Raw genomic sequence first — 18925 nt, 5'->3', positions numbered from 1 at the left:
CTCTCTCTCTCTCTCTCTCTCTCTCTCTCTCTCTCTCTCTCTCTCTCTCTCTCTGTTCTGTGATGTAATTACAGAATGTATGTGTCACCTCAATACAAGACCTTTTTCCTCATATAAACAAATTTTTCTATTACTGGATCAGTGATGAATGATAACCATCTAGGTGTCTAGGTAACTGACTTACACAAACTCGCAAAAGGAAAATTTCCAAAAACTCACTTCGAAGACAATTTTAAAACCCACATACAGAAAAAAAAAGCTTTAAAAGGTGAAACCAAGAACAGAACTCTTTAAAAACATCCCTTCGAAGTGTTTTGAAAACCCACCTCAGTCCAGAAAAGTTTTCACAAACGCGCCAAAAGGAAGGAGTTTTTTTTTTTTTAACACGCGATCGAAACTCACCGAGGGAAGGGATCAGTCAGTTTTGGCTCGATGTTCACAGAAGGAATTGAAGATGAAAGTTGAAAGTCGAATATTTGTTCAAACAATTTATTTTGTTCTGGCTTCGCTCGTAGCTGGTAAGTAGACTTAAATGTTGTTAAATTAATAACTCTGTATTGTTGATTATTACACTTTTGCATTTTTGAATGAATATATATATATATATATATATATATATATATATATATATATATATATATATATATATATATATATATATATATATATATATATATATTATACACTATATATATAATTTATATACTGTATATATATACATAATTTATATGTTTATATATATATATATATATATATATATATATATTATATATATATATATATATATATATATATATATATATATATCTTTATATCTGTATATATGCATTAGTTATTTTCTCCACTTTTTCTTAACTTGAGTTAAATAAAATGAAATTTTAATGTTAATTTGATCAGATTTTTTATATTTATTTTAAGACGAGTAGTGATTTATGATTATAAATATGTATACCTAATTCGTCCACTTTGTTTCAAGTTAACATTAAAAAAACTCGTGAGATTTAAAAAAATGATTTATTTTAATACGAGGAGTGAATCTGTGGCTATCAATATTTTTTCTTAATTTGTCCATTTTTTTAACTTACATTAAACAGTGGGTAATTTTAATGGTAAATTGATCATATTTTGCTAATAATTTATAATTTAGACATGAGTAACAAGTCCTATCTGTTGAATGTTACTGAACCCAAATTATTGTCTAGGAAAACAGAAAGTAAGAGAAAGTTCTAGGTCATTTCGAGTTGTCTATGCGTGCTCCAAGTAATATCTTCAGTCTGTGGGAGCACGGAAGAAGATAGGAAATTCCAGAGCTCAAGTTTCACTGTGTTAATGTTAGGACATTTTAATGCATTCTGGGGGATTTCTATTTGGTTTAAGGTGTTTATTTATTTGTTATAAGTACAGGATATGAATAGATGGTTTTTAATTATTATTATTATACATCGATTTTGTGTTTCAGTAATAATAATAATAATAATAATAATAATAATAATAATAATAATAATAATAATAATAATAATAATTTCTTTTATTTGTTACAATGTCAATAATATTAACATTCTGTTCTTGTTAACCCAGAGGACTGTATATGTCATCTGTCTTCGTTTTATCTGTGACAAATTAACTCGTATTTGCGACAAATAAAATCCTGTTTGCGACACCTCTAATCTCTACGCTTCGGAATTCTCTTCCAGTGTACGTGTTCCATCCCCCCAAAAAATTCCTTCCCGAAAATCAACGATATCGAGTATTTCGCGCATGCATGCTTTGCGTCACGTCACGCAACCTCAATGCTCAGGGCACGGCGGGGCATTGAAGCCTGGGCCTCTCATCAATGCCCAGTGCATTTCCTTTTAGTCATTCTCACACCTACGTAAGGTTTCCGAGAAGGTTTAGAGAGAGAGAGAGAGAGAGAGAGAGAGAGAGAGAGAGAGAGAGAGAGAGAGAGAGAGAGAGAGAATCATCAAACACTCACGGAAAATATGAAAATGTGTGTGTTTGTTTTGATAATTATTACGGGGAAGTATTATTACTGTGTGTGTTTTTTTCAAGTTGATTAAATTGGACTCTCTCTCTCTCTCTCTCTCTCTCTCTCTCTCTCTCTCTCTCTCTCTCTCTCTCTCTCTCTCTCTCTCTCGCTTGTTAATGAGAGAGAGAGAAGAGAAAGCTGATAGAGATTCAGGCCTGTACTAATCTTGGTCACCGTCTGAAAATTAGCGAATGTATTTTAAAAACTCAAAAAAAAAAAAAAAATGTCACTCTCAACTCCAAAAATTGACCTTACAGTCAGTTTTCGTTTTCCAGCATCAGGCTTAAAACTACTCACTTTGCTAGGAGTTCTAGAACAGTTTGCCTAGAGCAGTTGTGGAACGAAGGTCCACCCAAATGCTTGAGTGAGGAGCAAATTCATTCCTTGCTTCCTCTGCTAAATGATGACTCCTCCCGAATTTCAAGTGTATCCCTTTTTATTTTCCATTCCTTCATTTTTACTTATTTATCATCTTTTCCTATGAATTGTCACTCTTTCGTATTCATTTATTTGTCTCCTCTTCCTATAACTTGTTTCGCATTCGTGTTTATTTGTTTATCGCCTTTTCCTATAATTTTTATCTCATATTTTTGATTTATCACCTTTTCATATAAGTTGTCTCTCCGTCATGTTTTCGCATAAATTATCTCTCCCTCATATTTATTTGTTTACCGCCTTTTCCTCTCTCTCTCTCTCTCTCTCTCTCTCTCTCTCTCTCTCTCTCTCTCTCTCTCTCTCTCTCTCTCTCTCTCTCTCTCTAGTAAGGTGAGGTTAGACTCAACACAGGTGAGAATCTTTCAGCTAAAACGTATCTACTCTAAAAACTCGATAACGGCGACATATTTCAATGAATTCAGGAATTCTGTAAGATTGGATGGTTACTGAATTTTTTCTAATTGAAAATGAAATCCACATTTGTACTTCTGTAATATCGTCTGTAATTAAAGGCAGGGGGTATTTTGCCTGTTCAACAAAAATGCTTGTTTATGCAACTAGCTCTTGTTAGCAATAACAGAACATACGTTTTCCTCCTGAAAATTATTATTTTTCATTGACCTAATCTGCCAACTTCTTCTTCTTCTTCTTCTTCTTCTTCTTCTTCTTCTTCTTCTTCTTCTTCTTCTTCTTCTTCTTCTTCTTCTTCTTCTTCTTCTTCTTCTTCTTCTTCTTCTTCTTCTTATTCTTATTATTATTATTATTATTATTATTATTATTATTATTATTATTATTATTATTATTATTATTATTATTATTTAGGCTTTTACTTTACCGCCAGCCTTGCTTCTGTTCTGCCAGCTGGCTGTCCAACCTCTTTAGCTAATACTTCTTAATGTAAATGTGTGGTTTTCTCCCAGTTCCACTTTGTTTTGCTGTCCAACCACTCAAACTGCTTTTCACTGCCTTAAAACCTGAATAGCCAAAATAGTAACCAGTGCTTGGCTTGACAGTCTACCAAGTTTCATAAAAATCACTTGATTGAGTCCCAGTAATATCTCTCTCTCTCTCTCTCTCTCTCTCTCTCTCTCTCTCTCTCTCTCTCTCTCTCTCTCTCTCTCTCTCTCTCAGTCCAGGAATTACCGTAGGGGGTTAGTGTCGTCAGTGCACCTCATGCGGCGCACTGTAGGCAGTACTTAAGGTTCTTTGCTGCGTACCTTCAGCCCCGAGCTGCAATCGCTTTTATTCATTTTACTGTACCTCCGCTCATATTCTCTTTCTTTCATTGTGCAACTGCAAGGTTTTCCTCCTGTTACACCTTTCAAACTTTCTATTCTCAACTTCCCTCTCAGCACTGAATAACCTCATAGGTTCCAGCACAAGGCCTTTGGCCTAAATTCTGTATTCCATCATTCCATTAAATTCCATTCCATTCCAGGATCATCTGGAATCACCTCAGAGGACGATGGAGCGAAGGACCCGCTGGACGACTCCAGGATATGCTATCAGGATCCTGTTGACTGTGATGGTGAGTATTGGAGAATCCTTCAAGTGTTTCCTGTGGGGTTTAGTGCTGTTCATATTGCTGTGGCTTTCGTCCAGTGTCCTTGCTTGTGGTGCGTCCTTCTCTCTCTCTCTCTCTCTCTCTCTCTCTCTCTCTCTCTCTCTCTCTCTCTCTCTGTGTGTATATATATATATATATATATATATATATATATATATATATATATATATATATACAGTGAACTTCTGACTTTCGTCAAATGTACGTAAACTTTATTGTTATTTCTTTTAAAATTATTGTCAGCATTATATACCTTATGTTAACAATACGACACGCACGTGCGGACACTCACACACAAAATATATATATATGTATATATAGAATTCGTGGGCTAGATTAGAACGTCATGCGTAGGCCTATATTAGCCTTCCACGGGCTAAGAAAACAACTGATACTTTAGGCCTAGCCCTACTCACTAAGAACAAGTTTCGTATAGTGACAAATAAGTGCTATGAGGCTGTTTTAAAAGTGTAATTTCCACGAATTGTAAGTTGTCTTGAAAACCTTCCTAAACTGTAGGTTTAATCTTACATCTTCACCATCCTGACCCGTAGGAGGGTAGTGCTATCAGTGTGCCTCATGCGGTGCACTGTAGGCATTACTCAGGGCTCTCTGCAGCTTCCATTCGGCCCCTAGCTGCAACCCCTTTCGTTCCTTTTACTGTATCTCCGTTCATATTCTCTTTCCACCTTCTCCTAACAATTGAATCTTGGTGCTACTGCGAGGTTTCCTTCTGTTACACCTTTCAAACTTTTTTTACTGTCAGTTTCAGCGCTGAATGTCATAAGTCCCAGTGCTTCCTTTTGGCCTAAATTGTGTATTCTCTTCTGTTAACATCCTTGTTTATTTTTGGGGGTCCACCCTTCAGCCTGTAATTAGTTCATCAAACTGAACCCATGTGGTATTTGCCACATTCAGTCAGCTGATTTTCGTTCAAACTGAACCCACGTCTTTGTGAGCTACAGTCTGTAATTTTCTTATAAACAGAACCCAATCATTTTTGAGCTGCAGACTGTAATTTTCGTTTAACAGACACGTCTTTCTTGCCTCTTAGAATTTCTCAAGGTTGTCCCACTTCCTGGGAGAGTTTTTGGGGGCCAGCTTGCTGAATATTATTGGCCCTTGTTCCCAAAACTCCCCTGTCAAAGATCTTAACAGCATTGCCATCGTTTTCATCTATATTTATCCAGGCTGCTAAGTGTAGTTATGTTGTCTGTGTATATGTTGCTATTGGAGGCCCTTTATAATCTTTATTTTATATCCGTTTTTTTGTTGTAATTAGTTGGCAGTGAAGCTTGATAATAATAATAATAATAATAATAATAATAATAATAATAATAATAATGATAATAATAATAATAATAATAATAATAATAATAATAATAATAATGATTGGAAATTGAAAATACTTGTGCATAATTATGCAATTTTAAGAAAAGTCTACCATGAAATCTTCAGTAATGGTCTACCAGTTTATTTATAGTAGTAAATTACAATCATAATAATAATAAATTATTATTATTATTATTATTATTATTATTATTATTATTATTATTATTATTATTATTATTATTATTATTATTATTATTATTATTATTATTATCGCAGCAAACTTCATAGCAATGCTACAGATTGTGGCGTAAATATTTCCCAATTATTTATAAAGTACTTCATAATATCTTGAAGAAATGTTATTTTTATTTTTTGCAAAGTGTCTCTTCGTCCCAAGGGACGTGGCAGTTCTGAATGTAAATAATTATATGTAACTGAAGATTATTATTTTCATCATTATTAAGACATTATTAACACAAAGTAGGTCTAGTTTTTCAAGACGTCTAGAAACTAGAATTACATTAAAAAGGGCTCCCGAAAATATTTATAAATGCGAAAACTATAAATAGTAAAAGATAAACGAAATAAAAGGTCCCTCTTGTCATCTGTGATAAAAAAAAAAAACATTGTCGATACTTCCCTGGGCACATGGCATATCCAGGAATAACACGACATTATAAAATTGGCCTGATGGATGTTTTTTTGTGTTTTGTTTTATTCTCGGTTTTTTCTGTATGTTGAAGGTTTTTCAGTCACTAAGCTGAAGGCTTCTGCAGGGTGACCTAGATTTAATAAAATGATTTCTTTTAATTTGGCATATTTGTGTTTTAACTGAATTCAGGTCGAGTTTGACACATTTCAATATGTGGTTCGGCTTACGTTACCCCGTAGTGCTGTCATTGCACCTCATGTGGTGCACTGTAGGCATTACTTAAGGGTCTTTGCAGCGTCCCGTCGGCCCCTGGCATTCCTTTTACTGCACCTCCGTTCATATTCTCTTTCTTCCATTTGACCTTCCAGCCCCTCTAAAAATTGTTTCCTAGTGCAACTGCTTTGAGGTTTTCCTCCTGTTACACCTCTCAAACCTTCTCACTGAATGTCAGTTTCCCTTATAACGCTGAATGACCTCATAGGTCCCAGCGCTTGGCCTCTGGCCTAAATTCTATATTCTGTTCTGTTGGTCCTACGTTGTATTGTTGTAGAGGTCATCTGGTTTAGCTCACGTAATTCGACGAATTCTCAATTAATACGTAGTTTGATTTACACTGACTCAGTGTACACGAATACTTTGATCTTAGCTAGGTACAGTACATTTGTAAGTTGACTTGTATCGAAGCGTTGAATCGTTTTCGTAGTGTGACCTACGTGGAGTTCGAATACTAGTATGCTTGACCTAAAATTAAGTTTCCTTACAGTTCGACCTACTTTTAATGAAAGTTCATGTATGCATATGACTTGTGTTGTATGAAAGTGCTTGTATGGTGTTGTTTTTGTCAAAGTGTAAAGTGAAAGGCGTTTCTTTTTGACTGTTAAATGAAACTTTCATTGATAAACTGAGCCATATATTAAGAGCGATGTACAATATGACACCTTATGAAGTCTTGTAACCTTCCTCGGTACATGAAAGCTTCGTAATCCTTACCAGTTTGTAAACAGAAGTTCCGAATTGCTGCTTCTCTTTTCTTTCTCTCTTTCCTTCTTTCTGTTTCTGTTGGGTTTTCTCCTTCCTTTCTATTTTCTCTCTCCTTTCTCTGTGCTCCTTCCTGTGGTCCGAAATGCCGCTGCGAGGGGAAGGGAGGGAAAGCTAGCGTGGTCAAATTACGCTGTTATTGTCCTTTGTTATTTTCAGTTTGAGGTAATTGGACCGGATGGTGGAGTTGCGTTCTCCCCCCCACCCCCTCTCTCTCTCTCTCTCTCTCTCTCTCTCTCTCTCTCTCTCTCTCTCTCTCTCTCTCTCTCGTTTGGGAACAGTAGCTTTTACCTTGTCACATTAACTTTTTGAAAATAAGGTTCAGTGCTGTCGAAAACGTGAATCTCTCTCTCTCTCTCTCTCTCTCTCTCTCTCTCTCTCTCTCTCTTTTCTTGGCGAGGGAAGAAATCCCGTTGACACACCTCTTCAAAAATTCAATATGGCTTCTCTGACCAAGTCAGCGAATAGTACCTGGTTGGTAGGTGACTATTGTTGGTTTGAAAATGACAAGATGAAAAGATACGTAAGAACGGGAGCGCCTCGACGAGGTAATTGGTGTAAAGTGCATCGTAGGTGCCTCTGTTGGTTTCTTTTGAGAGAGAGAGAGAGAGAGAGAGAGAGAGAGAGAGAGAGAGAGAGAGAGAGAGAGAGAAGTACATGTTATTGACTGATAGACTATTGTCGCCCAAGCACAGTAAGCCTTGAGCATGGTAGCATATGTTTCACAGAGAGAGAGAGAGAGAGAGAGAGAGAGAGAGAGAGAGAGAGAGAGAGAGAGAGAGAAGTAAGTGCTGTTGACTGATAGTATATTGTCGACCAAGCACTCTACCATATGTTTCACTCACTTCTGTGTATGTGTAAACTTTTGATTGCTTCGATGTGTTTGTTTGTTTGTGGCTACATCAGTAAGAGAGAATCTTTGCCCTTGAGTTTGTTAGCATTGAAGTCAGTTTTTTATTTTGAATATTTTTTTTATTGTGTAAACATTTTTGATAGCGTTCTTTGTGTATTTTTAACAAAAAGACAGTGCTTAGTCCTATTCCAGGATTAATAATAATAATAATAATAATAATAATAATAATAATAATAATAATAATAATAATAATAATAATAATAATAATAGTAGTTCCTCATCAGTCCTATGAGATTGTAAATAATAATAAAAATAATATTAATAATTGTTTTAAAATATCAAATAGGTTTGGATGTATTATATGAATAAATAATAATAATAATAATAATAATAATAATAATAATAATAATAATAATAATAATAATAATAATAATAATAATAGTTTCAACATATCTAATAATTTCATATGCATTTCATGAATAATAATAATAATAATAATAATAATAATAATAATAATAATAATAATAATAATAATAATAATAATAATACATTGAAACCCCAGTACCTCTCAAACGCCCTCAAACTCTCCCACTTGACCAAGGTCATCCATTCGACCTCAGTGCCCAGCCGGGGAAGGGCAGAAACCCATCACACAGTCAACTGTAAGGGGGCCTCTGGCCACAGACTCCCAATACCCTACCCTATACCCTTGGTACCAGCCAACTTCAGCTAAAGGCTGGATAGAACAGTAGTCTGGATCTTAATCCAGAAGTGGATTCACACCAAAATCTGGTTGGTTATCTCTTAGATGCCCCTTAGAAGGGTAGTGCCCTTTGCAGCGTCCCTTCCTTAGGCCCCTAGCTGCAACCCCTTTCATTCCTTTTACTGTACCACCGTTCATATTCTCTCTCTTCCCTCTAACTTTACTCAACCCTCTCCTAACAATTGGTTCATAGTGCAACTGCTTTGAGGTTTTCCTCCTGTTACACCTTTCAGACCATTTACTGTCAATTTCAGTTTCAGAGCTGAATGACCTGATAGGTCTCAGCACTTGGCCTTTGGCCTAAATTCTAGACACTATTCTGTTTTACACCAAAATCTGATTGGTTGTTTCATAGATGATGGTGAAGCTTTGCATAAAATTTGGTGAAAATCTGTCCAATAGTTTTCATGTAATCCGCCCAACAAACTGACAAATGGAATCAATGATTATTATTATCATTATTATTATTATTATTATTATTATTATTATTATTATTATTATTATTATTATTATTATTATTATTAGGTTTTGGTTTGAAGTAATTGTCAATTCCAAAAGATAGTATTCCTCTCATCTTGTTAGAGGGTATTCAGAAAAGTCATGAACAACTTTATTAACATTACAGGATGGTGGTTTACAAAAACCACCCCGTTTGGATAGTTTCTAGACAAACTTTGTTTTCATATATTCCACAGTCCTTATAAATGCAGTGTAAGACATGGTTGAAATCCAAACACAACATCTGTCTTTCAACAACATCAAAACATGATAATAGATCCAGATATAGTTTGGTGTCATTCCTCAAGCTCTTGTCAGTCAGAAAACGCTGCCAACCTTTGGAGAATCTCCTTCTCGTCTGTAGAGTGTGAACTGGACGAATTTCGGAATACACCCATATTGGAGGCATCTCTTGAGTCCAGTTTATATTTCTCCCACCTTTGTGTGAATGTATACACTGGTTAAACTCGAAGGGAAGCCTGACATCTGAATTTAAAGTACTGAAGTGTACTTGTATCTCTGTGGCATATCCAGGCCCCTTGGTCTTCTGCTATTTCCACACGGCTGGTTATCTAACTCCCTGCTGATAGCCGTGAGTGCACCGTTTAGTCACCCAGAGGCTTTATCGTTCTACTCTGTAATAGTGTATACACTCTCTCTTCCCCTATAGACTGCCCTTGATAAAGGATGTGCCGTGTATTCGTACATTGTTATGGGAGACCCAAGTAGTGAAATCATCCTTAGGTTGTCCAGTAGTTGTTGGAGTGGTGTGCCTGTTGTTTTTAAGAATCAGTGCACTACAACAGTACATTACAGTACAGGAAGTATAGTAGAAAAGGTTAGGGTACAAAACACTACAGTTCAGTGTAGTAGAGTACAGGTTGCACAGTACAGCACAAGACAATCCAGCCCAGTGCATTAAAATATAGCTAGCTGAAGTACATCAAAGTACAGTACTATACATAAATTACTGTGCAATGCAGTTCAGTAGAGCTGAGTACAGTACAGTAGAGTGCATTTCAAGACAGTGTTGTTTAATAGGTCAATTTACATTATAGCTTAGTACAAGAGCAGTTGCAGTGCTTTCCAGCCCAGAATGATTGCAGTAAACCATTCCTACAGTACAGTACATACGATACAAAAAAAAAATACAACAGGGTTCATGATAACACTTATGACTTTGATGATGTATAGTGCAGCATAGTACACAGTAAGCCATTACAATTCTTTGGTACAGTGGAAGTATAAGCAATGCAGTTGATAGAAGAACTTATGAAGAAGATTGTATTTTGTTGCTGCTCATGAAAAATATGGTATGTTCTTTAGCCACAACAAAATATAGTAGTTTTTGTTCGATCTTAGAAAATGTTAGCCTGTTCTGTGTGTAACATTTAATTCTTGTATTAAAGACAATTTTTACTTTTAAATTGAGTTTTTTTTTCATGTGAATATTGATGTTCTTTAATAATGCTTTATTACAACATAAACGGAAAGTATTTGAAGTAATACTTTGCCTAATATCATCGAGTGCTTTTCAGAACAATTCAAATGTGCTTTAAGATAATTGCCCATTTCGTTATACGCAAAAATAGAAAATTGAAATATTACTTTGCACAGTTTATAACCAGCACTTCTGTCGATCTTGGTTACAAAGATTACATATATAAATATTTTTCACAGACCATTTTATGCAGTTTCACTCATTGTGAGGAAAAAAAGAGGTGTACAAAACTGCAAAAGGACTTTGCAATTTACAGAGTACTAAGCATCACTTGCTGACTGTGCTAAAAATAGCATCCAGAAGGTGGGGATAACAAGATCCATCGCCCTCCCCTCCCCCACTCCCTTCCCCAGCGTGATGACGTCACGCCGTTATCCAAGGGGCGAATCTAGTGTAGCCTAAGTCGGACCCGGGGAGGGTCGAGTGTACGTATGGTTGTATTCCCGTCATATGTTAGGAAAATGAGCCTTGCTGGACTCGCAACAGGCCTTAGGAGGGCGATATAAGCTGCGAGGCTCAAGTCCTTCAGTCTTTTAAAAGAAATACCAATCCTTAGGAGGCTGATATGAGGAGCAATAATGGGTGACGTTAAGGCATGTGAGTGAGTTATTGCCTCATGAATATTGCATGCAGTATTGTACCACGAAAGTTTTGTGCCATTAGTTGGACTCTCTCTCTCTCTCTCTCTCTCTCTCTCTCTCTCTCTCTCTCTCTCTCTCTCTCTCTCTCTCTCTCTCTCTCGTGTACCAAAAGAACCTGTTACCTAGGTACCAGTCACCCGTTTGTCATTGGTGGGATTAAGTGCAATGGTGGTACTTCCTCTGGTCGTTTGAACTTGTGTACTCTCTCTCTCTCTCTCTCTCTCTCTCTCTCTCTCTCTCTCTCTCTCTCTCTCTCTCTCTCTCTCTCTCTCTGTTCCTGAGTTTTTTCTTATTATTTTTGTCATTGTTAATGTACTTAAATATTCGAAAAATTATTTTCATTTTGAAAAGGACCACTGCAGCTAGTGGTCTAAGTATGGAGTCGGCAATAACATGTAGTGTATCTACAGTGCCCCCCACAAGGCTCACTGCAAGCACGTGCCCTTCTAAGAGTTGTATGCCAGCTATAAACCTTCATAACTTTGACGGGTTTTCAGTCATTTTTACCAACAAAGCAGAGGTGATAAACACACTCGTCTCCCCTCTTGCATCAGAACAGAATTCTCGTGAGGGGAACTTCCGGAAATTGTTGACCCCTGACCTCCTCTGTTTTGAGTGTTGATTTTGGGATGAGGTTGCTTGCCCCGTACCCGTGTGACCGACAAAGATAGAGTATTGTAATATGTTGGTTTGTTCCTTCGTATTTTAGATTTGTGCTTCTTGGCTCATTGATGTGGTATGCAAAGTTATAATCTCTCTCTCTCTCTCTCTCTCTCTCTCTCTCTCTCTCTCTCTCTCTCTCTCTCTGAATGTCGAAAGCTTGAGAATGGATTCTGATAAGTATGTTCAACACACACAGACCTGTACATTGCAACGACGGTTAAATACATGTTCGTGTTTTGTCTGTCAGTTAGCCTATGTCTTGACCAAAACCTGTTGCATTTATACTTTCTATTTATATGGATTTTTACATTTGGCTGCCTTCCATTATGTTAATTATCTAATTATTCCTGCCAGTCTTATAGTTGACCTTCTTATGTAACGTTCCACTTAACTTGACCACATCTCACCTTAGGAGATGACACTGCCCCCTGCCTCTAGCTTCTCGAATACTTCTTCTTCCCTTCTCACCCTTTAATCTCTGGTCATCAGATCTGGACCCAGTCTCGTTATGCTCTTCGTTAAGCTTCGCCGAAGTCATCTGGTTTGTCTCAGCACTGAGATGTCTTTTAATCAGTGCGCTGCCTGTCATCAGAATCGTGCGCTAACAAGGTGTCGGGTGACCACAGACATGTAAGAAGTGTTCCTGGAGAGAGAGAGAGAGAGAGAGAGAGAGAGAGAGAGACTCTGGAGTCTGGATCGTATGCTCATTAGAGGTCGACTTCTAGTGACTTTTCTTTCGGGCGTTGGTGTTGGTCTTCGTCCTAATTATTGTTGAGGAGTTGTGGGGAGTCTCAGTTTGTGTGTGTGGTGTGGCAGTTGTAATGTTTCTCTCTGTCTTTGTATATAAAATATACGAAACCACTAGGTATATATATCTGATTATTTCATTCTGGTTCTTGAGAGTACACACACACACACACACACACACACACACATCCCCATTTTGTGAATGTGAGGAGAAAGTATTTAGAATATTAGTTATTACTTTGAAAATTTGATGTACAATCATATATCTCAAGTCAACATAACTACTTTTATTTATTTATTGTATGAAACTGGAATGATGTTCCTTGAAACATTGCCATACTGCTCGGATGCCTTTAAACACATTAAATCCAGCTTTGTTACCAAACCAGTCACTCTCCCTGTTGCATATTTCAGCAAAAGCTTCTCTTTCATCATAAAACTTTATCATTGCTGACATCATGTACCTTCAAAGTCTTCCACATTGTGTTAGTTTTATTTTAAATTGTTAATGCTTCAACTTTTTCCATGTATCCCATTTTCTCCACATGTCATGTCCACCTAGAAATGAGTCTACATCATATTGCTTCAACACCCTCCACAGTGTACTATATTTATTAGGTATATCATATGTTATTCATTCAGTTTCAGATGTTATTTTCACCTTCTTTGTTTCCATACTTCCTCCCCCTATGGCTTGACTAAATAAGACCATGGAATTCCCCCCCCCCCCTCCGTCGGCCCCAAACAACAAAGGAACGGGAGCACCCAAAGCACGCGTGTCCTCCTCCCCCTCCTCCGGTGCGACATCAGCTGTTACCGAGTATAAAAAAGACACCAGGTCAACTGTTGACCCGAGAGAGAGAGAGAGAGAGAGAGAGAGAGAGACTGGGTGCTTGTTGCTAAGTGGGGAGGCGTATATATGCACTTTGTGTCTGCGGGCGTGCGCATGCGCTCGCTTCGGACTTGGTCTGGTTAATTATGTGTCAAGTGTGAGAATTATTAATTGTTTTAGGTACACCCACACTTATCTTGTTTCCTGTTTGGGAGTCTGGGTTATCCAGATTTATTTTTATGTCAGTTCTATTTAGAGGATGAAGTTGTATATACATATATATATATATATATATATATATATATATATATATATATATATATATATATATATATATATATATATATATACATATACATGGTATCTTGTTATCTTTTGGTCTAGTGGTTATGATGCTTGCCTCACTAGTGAGAGGGCCAGGTTCCAGTTCCCCAACTTTAGGTACCCCATTAAAATCCAGTTAAACCCCTGTTGCCTTAAAGTGATTTATTTACCTGGCAGTCACGGATTTATGCCTCATTGGAAATTCATTACGGTGTTATGTGTTTTTCTTGTGAATTAAAAAATTTTTCCCATGAATTCTTTGTATCAGGAATGTAATGAGAATATATTGTTATTTCATTTCCTCCAGGAATGTACTGAGAATATATTCTTATGTTCATTTCCTCCGGGAATGTATTGAAAATGTATTCTTCATTTATCAGGAGTCATGACCCCCCCCTTCCCCAAAGATAACCGTTTGTAAATTTATTGTCATCCGAACATTCCCTTATCACCAGACTGTCCTCTTTTGCACTGAGTAAACTCTCTTCTTCTTCTTCTTCTTTTGTCCTTCATGCTAGAAAGAGGTCCCAGTGTATGAATGACTTGAAAATTGCTCTCTCTCTCTCTCTCTCTCTCTCTCTCTCTCTCTCTCTCTCTCTCTCTCTCTCTCTCTCTCTCTCTCTCTCTCTCTCTCTCTCTCTGGCTGTGGTGGTTGCGAATCTTGAATCTCACAGAGTTTTCGTAAGGGACAGCTATATGTTTGACATGCCATTTTCAAGAGAACCTTGATAAGGGTTTTGAGTGTAGAGTAATTCAAATTGATTTTATTGCTGCTTTCGATTTAGTAAATCACAAGGCACTTATTCATAAACTTCAGAATCTTGGAGTAGGTGGATCTGTTTTATGTTTGATTTCCTTGCAGGTAGGCAACAACAAGTTGCTGTTGATGGGATCTTTAGCGAACCAAGACCTATTGTCTAGAGAGTTCCACAGGGCAGTGTTCTTGGTCCACTGTTATTTTTAGGGTATACAAGTGATATGATTGTTGTCTGGAAAACAGTATTATTCAGTATTCTGAGACAACACATGTGAAATGACCCTTACTGGGGAACAATTGGAAGACGATTGTCCCAGGAAAACAACCACAAAACGAGGTGCTAAAAAAACCTCACAATATACATACCTATAGTTATAATTAATATGTGTGCCAACAGCCCTTCTCATTCAGTTAGCAAAGGTAAGCTATGTTACCCAGTCAGTAAAGGTAAGCTACGTTGATCCAGTGATCACTATGGTGACTGATCAGTGAGATATCCCAGATGCTGTTAGGAGATAAGCATCCCTGAACACCTGTGGGACAGGGTATGGATCCAGCGCCCTCATCCTAAAAGGCTTAGTGAGTCATTTCCTTTTCTTTGTCCATTCCAGGCATTGGCATATCCCATCTGCCCCTCCAGCAGACATTACACTTTGCCTTCAGTGGCTGGTGGGATCTGAAACTGGACTCCCAAGATCAGGAAGTCAAGCCTCAAATGTCCTCGAAAAAAGCTTTTGTGGAAAGTGGTGTTTCTCTAACAAGGGTCTCTGAGTGTCAGCTGAGAGTAGTGCTTCGTAATTACTCTGTCAGTGATGGGGAGGTGAGGTGTTTGTCGTGATTTCTAATTTCAAATATTCAGAAGTCTTTATTGTCAAATTTACTCTTCATATTCATAAACATTGAATATCAGTGTACTTATTTATTATTGCACTTTGTTAAGAAGGCAATTTTCATGCCGATTGAGTTGAGGTTGTGCCATTTTAATTTTCTTCATGAGGCCCTCATTATAGTTTTTTTTTGTAATTTTATATATGCACATGTTATTGAAGTACAGTACCGTAATTTAGTTTAAGCCGATCTTTTTAAGATGAATTTCTGTCAATATACATTTTGATGTTAATGCAACAACAACCAATTAAGGCTGAGATAACTCGTTTGTATTTTATGAGGACTTGTCATACTTCATTCAAAGCAAAATGTCTTTAGTTTTTTGTTTAATAAGTGGCATCATTTATATGTTTGGTGCATGTGGATTTTATGAATTTTCTTTTTGTGCTTAAGAAAAGTATTAAAATTAAGGTCACGTGCCAACAGAGATTAATTTTGAGGTGCAAGGAGAGAGAGAGAGAGAGAGAGAGAGAGAGAGAGAGAGAGAGAGAGAGAGAGAGAGAGAGAGAGAGAGAGAGAGATGGAAATTACACATCTGATCTGTAAATTTTATTTCTTTTAGGACAAAAAAGATTAATTTAATAGTGTTTTTCCTATATCGTGGTCATTTTAGTCTCAAGCCATGTTGTTTAATACTATTCTCTATATTTATGCCCCTTCTCCCCATTCCCAGGTCAACCTAGAAAGAGCTGAAGCTTCTATCACAGTATCAGCAGGTTCAGTGAAGTCTTTATGTATGGGAGACGGAGCTGTTGTCGGTCCTTCGTCTACATTATCGAAGTATGCTGTGGCTCAGATCCACAGCACTGTTTCTGCAGTTCTGAACCTGAAGCCATTTGAGGAGAATCAGGATGATGTAATGACTGAGGTGAGTGGAAAAGTTTTATGATGCTTATATACAGTCTTAATTCATGTATAGTTACATGTAGGCTGATGATTTCTTTGAATTATAGTTTATGGTTAACACGAGTACTGTAACACCACAACTTAATGGACATCAACCTAGCAGGCTCCTGTACTTGTCAGCTACCATATTAGATTATTTTCTCCTCTGCTACCTTTTCAGGTGTGATACATTTTTAGATATATCTCCTAATATCTCCTAAACTGGATGTTAAATGTAAAGTTACGGGCTAGTTTGTATTAGGAACTATCTAGAATTGCTGTTAGCTATAAATTATCTAGAAACTATTCAAACATAGCTCTAATATAGGGTCTTTGTTACATAACAGACTGCTATTTATCCAAGAGGCCAGACCCTCAAAGTGCATGTTAAGTTGAGATGTGCTGTACCCTTGAGAACCATGCTTACTTATCTCCTCATTTTGCAGAGTGATTACTTCGGACAGTGCAGTACCCACTACCACACTCAAAATATGGATCCCGGTCATCATATTCTCAAGAGAAGCAAAGACCTCAGTCGTTGTGTTCACAGCATTGGGATGGGACAAAATTCCCAGAGCCTTTCTTATCTAACGAAGCATGCAGTAAGTCATTACATATTATGATTAAGGGGTATGTGGTCGTCTGTTGCACACGGAAAAGATTTGGCATAAAACCAAAACTTGCAGCATTAAAATGCAGTACAAAGGATGGTGTATGTTCAGTGCACGACAAGAGTCATAACCCTAGATATGTATGTGGTGTAGTGGATATATATTATAGTTAATTTATGAATACTGACATCAAAATATTATGATGTAAAAACACTTTTATCATTTACTTTTTTATCCATATTTACTTTTGCATATTTTTGTGATATTGCTGTGAAAAGTTTTTACAAATTGTTTTTTCAAAGTTGAGCATCATGAAGCAATGAATTTCCGTAATTCTTAATGCCATATGTTTATGTACAGTGAAGTGTACTTTTTTTTTTGTATCATTTATGAATATTATGTTTTTCATTGTTAATACAGGTAGTCTGTCTTCTATACCCTCTGCATAATTCTGTAAGAAAAAAATTGATAAATTAATCAAAGTCATTTTGATTAAATCTCAATTCTAATAAGCTTGATATATTTTTTCACAACCCCATTGAATTGTGATGAATTTAATGTCTATTCTGTTTATTTTAGTTGTTAATTTTTCAGTTGATGAAAATTTCATTGTACATTTTTAGGAAGCTTATTTTCTCAGGATCAGCCATCTGCTTCATCAGTGAGTCAGCATCTGAGTTTCTCCATTGATCAAATTTACTCTAGAATCAAATAGCTAATTAACCTGAAGTGGCAGTAATCAACCTGACACTGCTGGACTCAGAATTTGTCACTTTTAGCAACTGGGCTTCATCTGTTAGACTGTAGAACTGGCAAGTAGTCAGTTCAGGTTTTGTGAGATTTATGTCCCTCAGTTGGTATTTCTTCAACATCTGGAGCCACTTTTGCCTTTTTTTTTTTTTTATAGAGTTGGGAATGCCATCACTTATACCAGCTTCACGGAGGATTAGATCCAGGTCATAGAGAAGAAATGTTTGAAAGTGAAAATCCTCTGCTCAAGAAAGTTGTGTGTTACCAGAGGATTTCATTGCCTGAAACAGCAAATTTTAGTGTGAATCTGAACATGACTTTAATCAGCGTACAGAAATGGGAGCCTAGTGATGGCAGTGAGGGTATGTTAGTGGAGTTTGTATTTGTGAAGTTTTTGTACTGTATTTTTTGTGATGTAGATACCCAAGACATTTTTAGCAACCAGTGTGTCTTATGTAAAGGTCTGATAAAAATGTTTTTGCAAATATTCTATCAATATTTGATATGATCTTCACAGGGTAACAAAACTTTTAAGAAAACTCTTACACTAATATTTCTTTTGCAGAGATTTTCAACAAAGTCGAACTGAACACGAATGACTTTTCCTTGCCACCTGAAGGTGACCCCACTGTCAGAGTGCGCCATATCCTAAGTGATCTCTGTGGTAATGCGAGGCAGGCAATAACTGTGGCGGCTGTTAGAAATTATTTCCAGTTGCTAGAAGAGATTAAATGGCTAAAGGCAGATGCTTTGGTTCATGTGTACAGAGAGATCTTTGGGAGACACATTTGCCCAGAGCACAGAAGATTAGAGTAAGTATCAGATTGTGCACAATAGTCCTTTACATAAACAAATTTCAACTTACAAACTTTCAAAGATACAAATTTCGATGTCAGCATGATATACAGTATATGGATTATATGAAATTTATTTCATGTATTGCATTGGCATTTTTTTCAAGGAAAGAGTAATGGTTTTTGTGTATTAGAAGCTTTCATGTAAAAATATCAAATTGTCTTGATAGCCATAGTGAAACAGTTATAGGTTTTCAAAGAAAGCAGTGTATTTATTTACATATCTTAGCGTGTAAAATGCTGCTTATCATACATTTTTTAATGAATGATTGTTTATATGGTATTTGTACAATAGCATCTGATAATGT

The 18925-nt window shown here is 36.5% G+C and overlaps 1 protein-coding gene across 1 annotated transcript in view; it reads left to right on the top strand.

Annotated features, from left to right (window-relative positions):
* The first annotated feature begins 328 nt into the window (after nt 1–328).
* The window catches only part of LOC136855877 (apolipophorins-like), a 62406-nt gene continuing 43809 nt past the window's right edge, over nt 329–18925 (top strand). The window contains 7 exon segments of the mRNA XM_067133286.1: nt 329–518; nt 3903–3992; nt 15241–15449; nt 16191–16385; nt 16849–17004; nt 17921–18125; nt 18329–18575. Of these exon segments, the coding sequence (XP_066989387.1) occupies nt 455–518; nt 3903–3992; nt 15241–15449; nt 16191–16385; nt 16849–17004; nt 17921–18125; nt 18329–18575 (1166 nt within the window). The 5' untranslated portion in view covers nt 329–454.

Source organism: Macrobrachium rosenbergii, chromosome 33, assembly GCF_040412425.1.
Source record: "Macrobrachium rosenbergii isolate ZJJX-2024 chromosome 33, ASM4041242v1, whole genome shotgun sequence".
Taxonomy (NCBI): domain Eukaryota; kingdom Metazoa; phylum Arthropoda; class Malacostraca; order Decapoda; family Palaemonidae; genus Macrobrachium; species Macrobrachium rosenbergii.
Note: the sequence above shows the minus strand (reverse complement) of the source record. Positions and strands in the feature narration are given on the sequence as shown.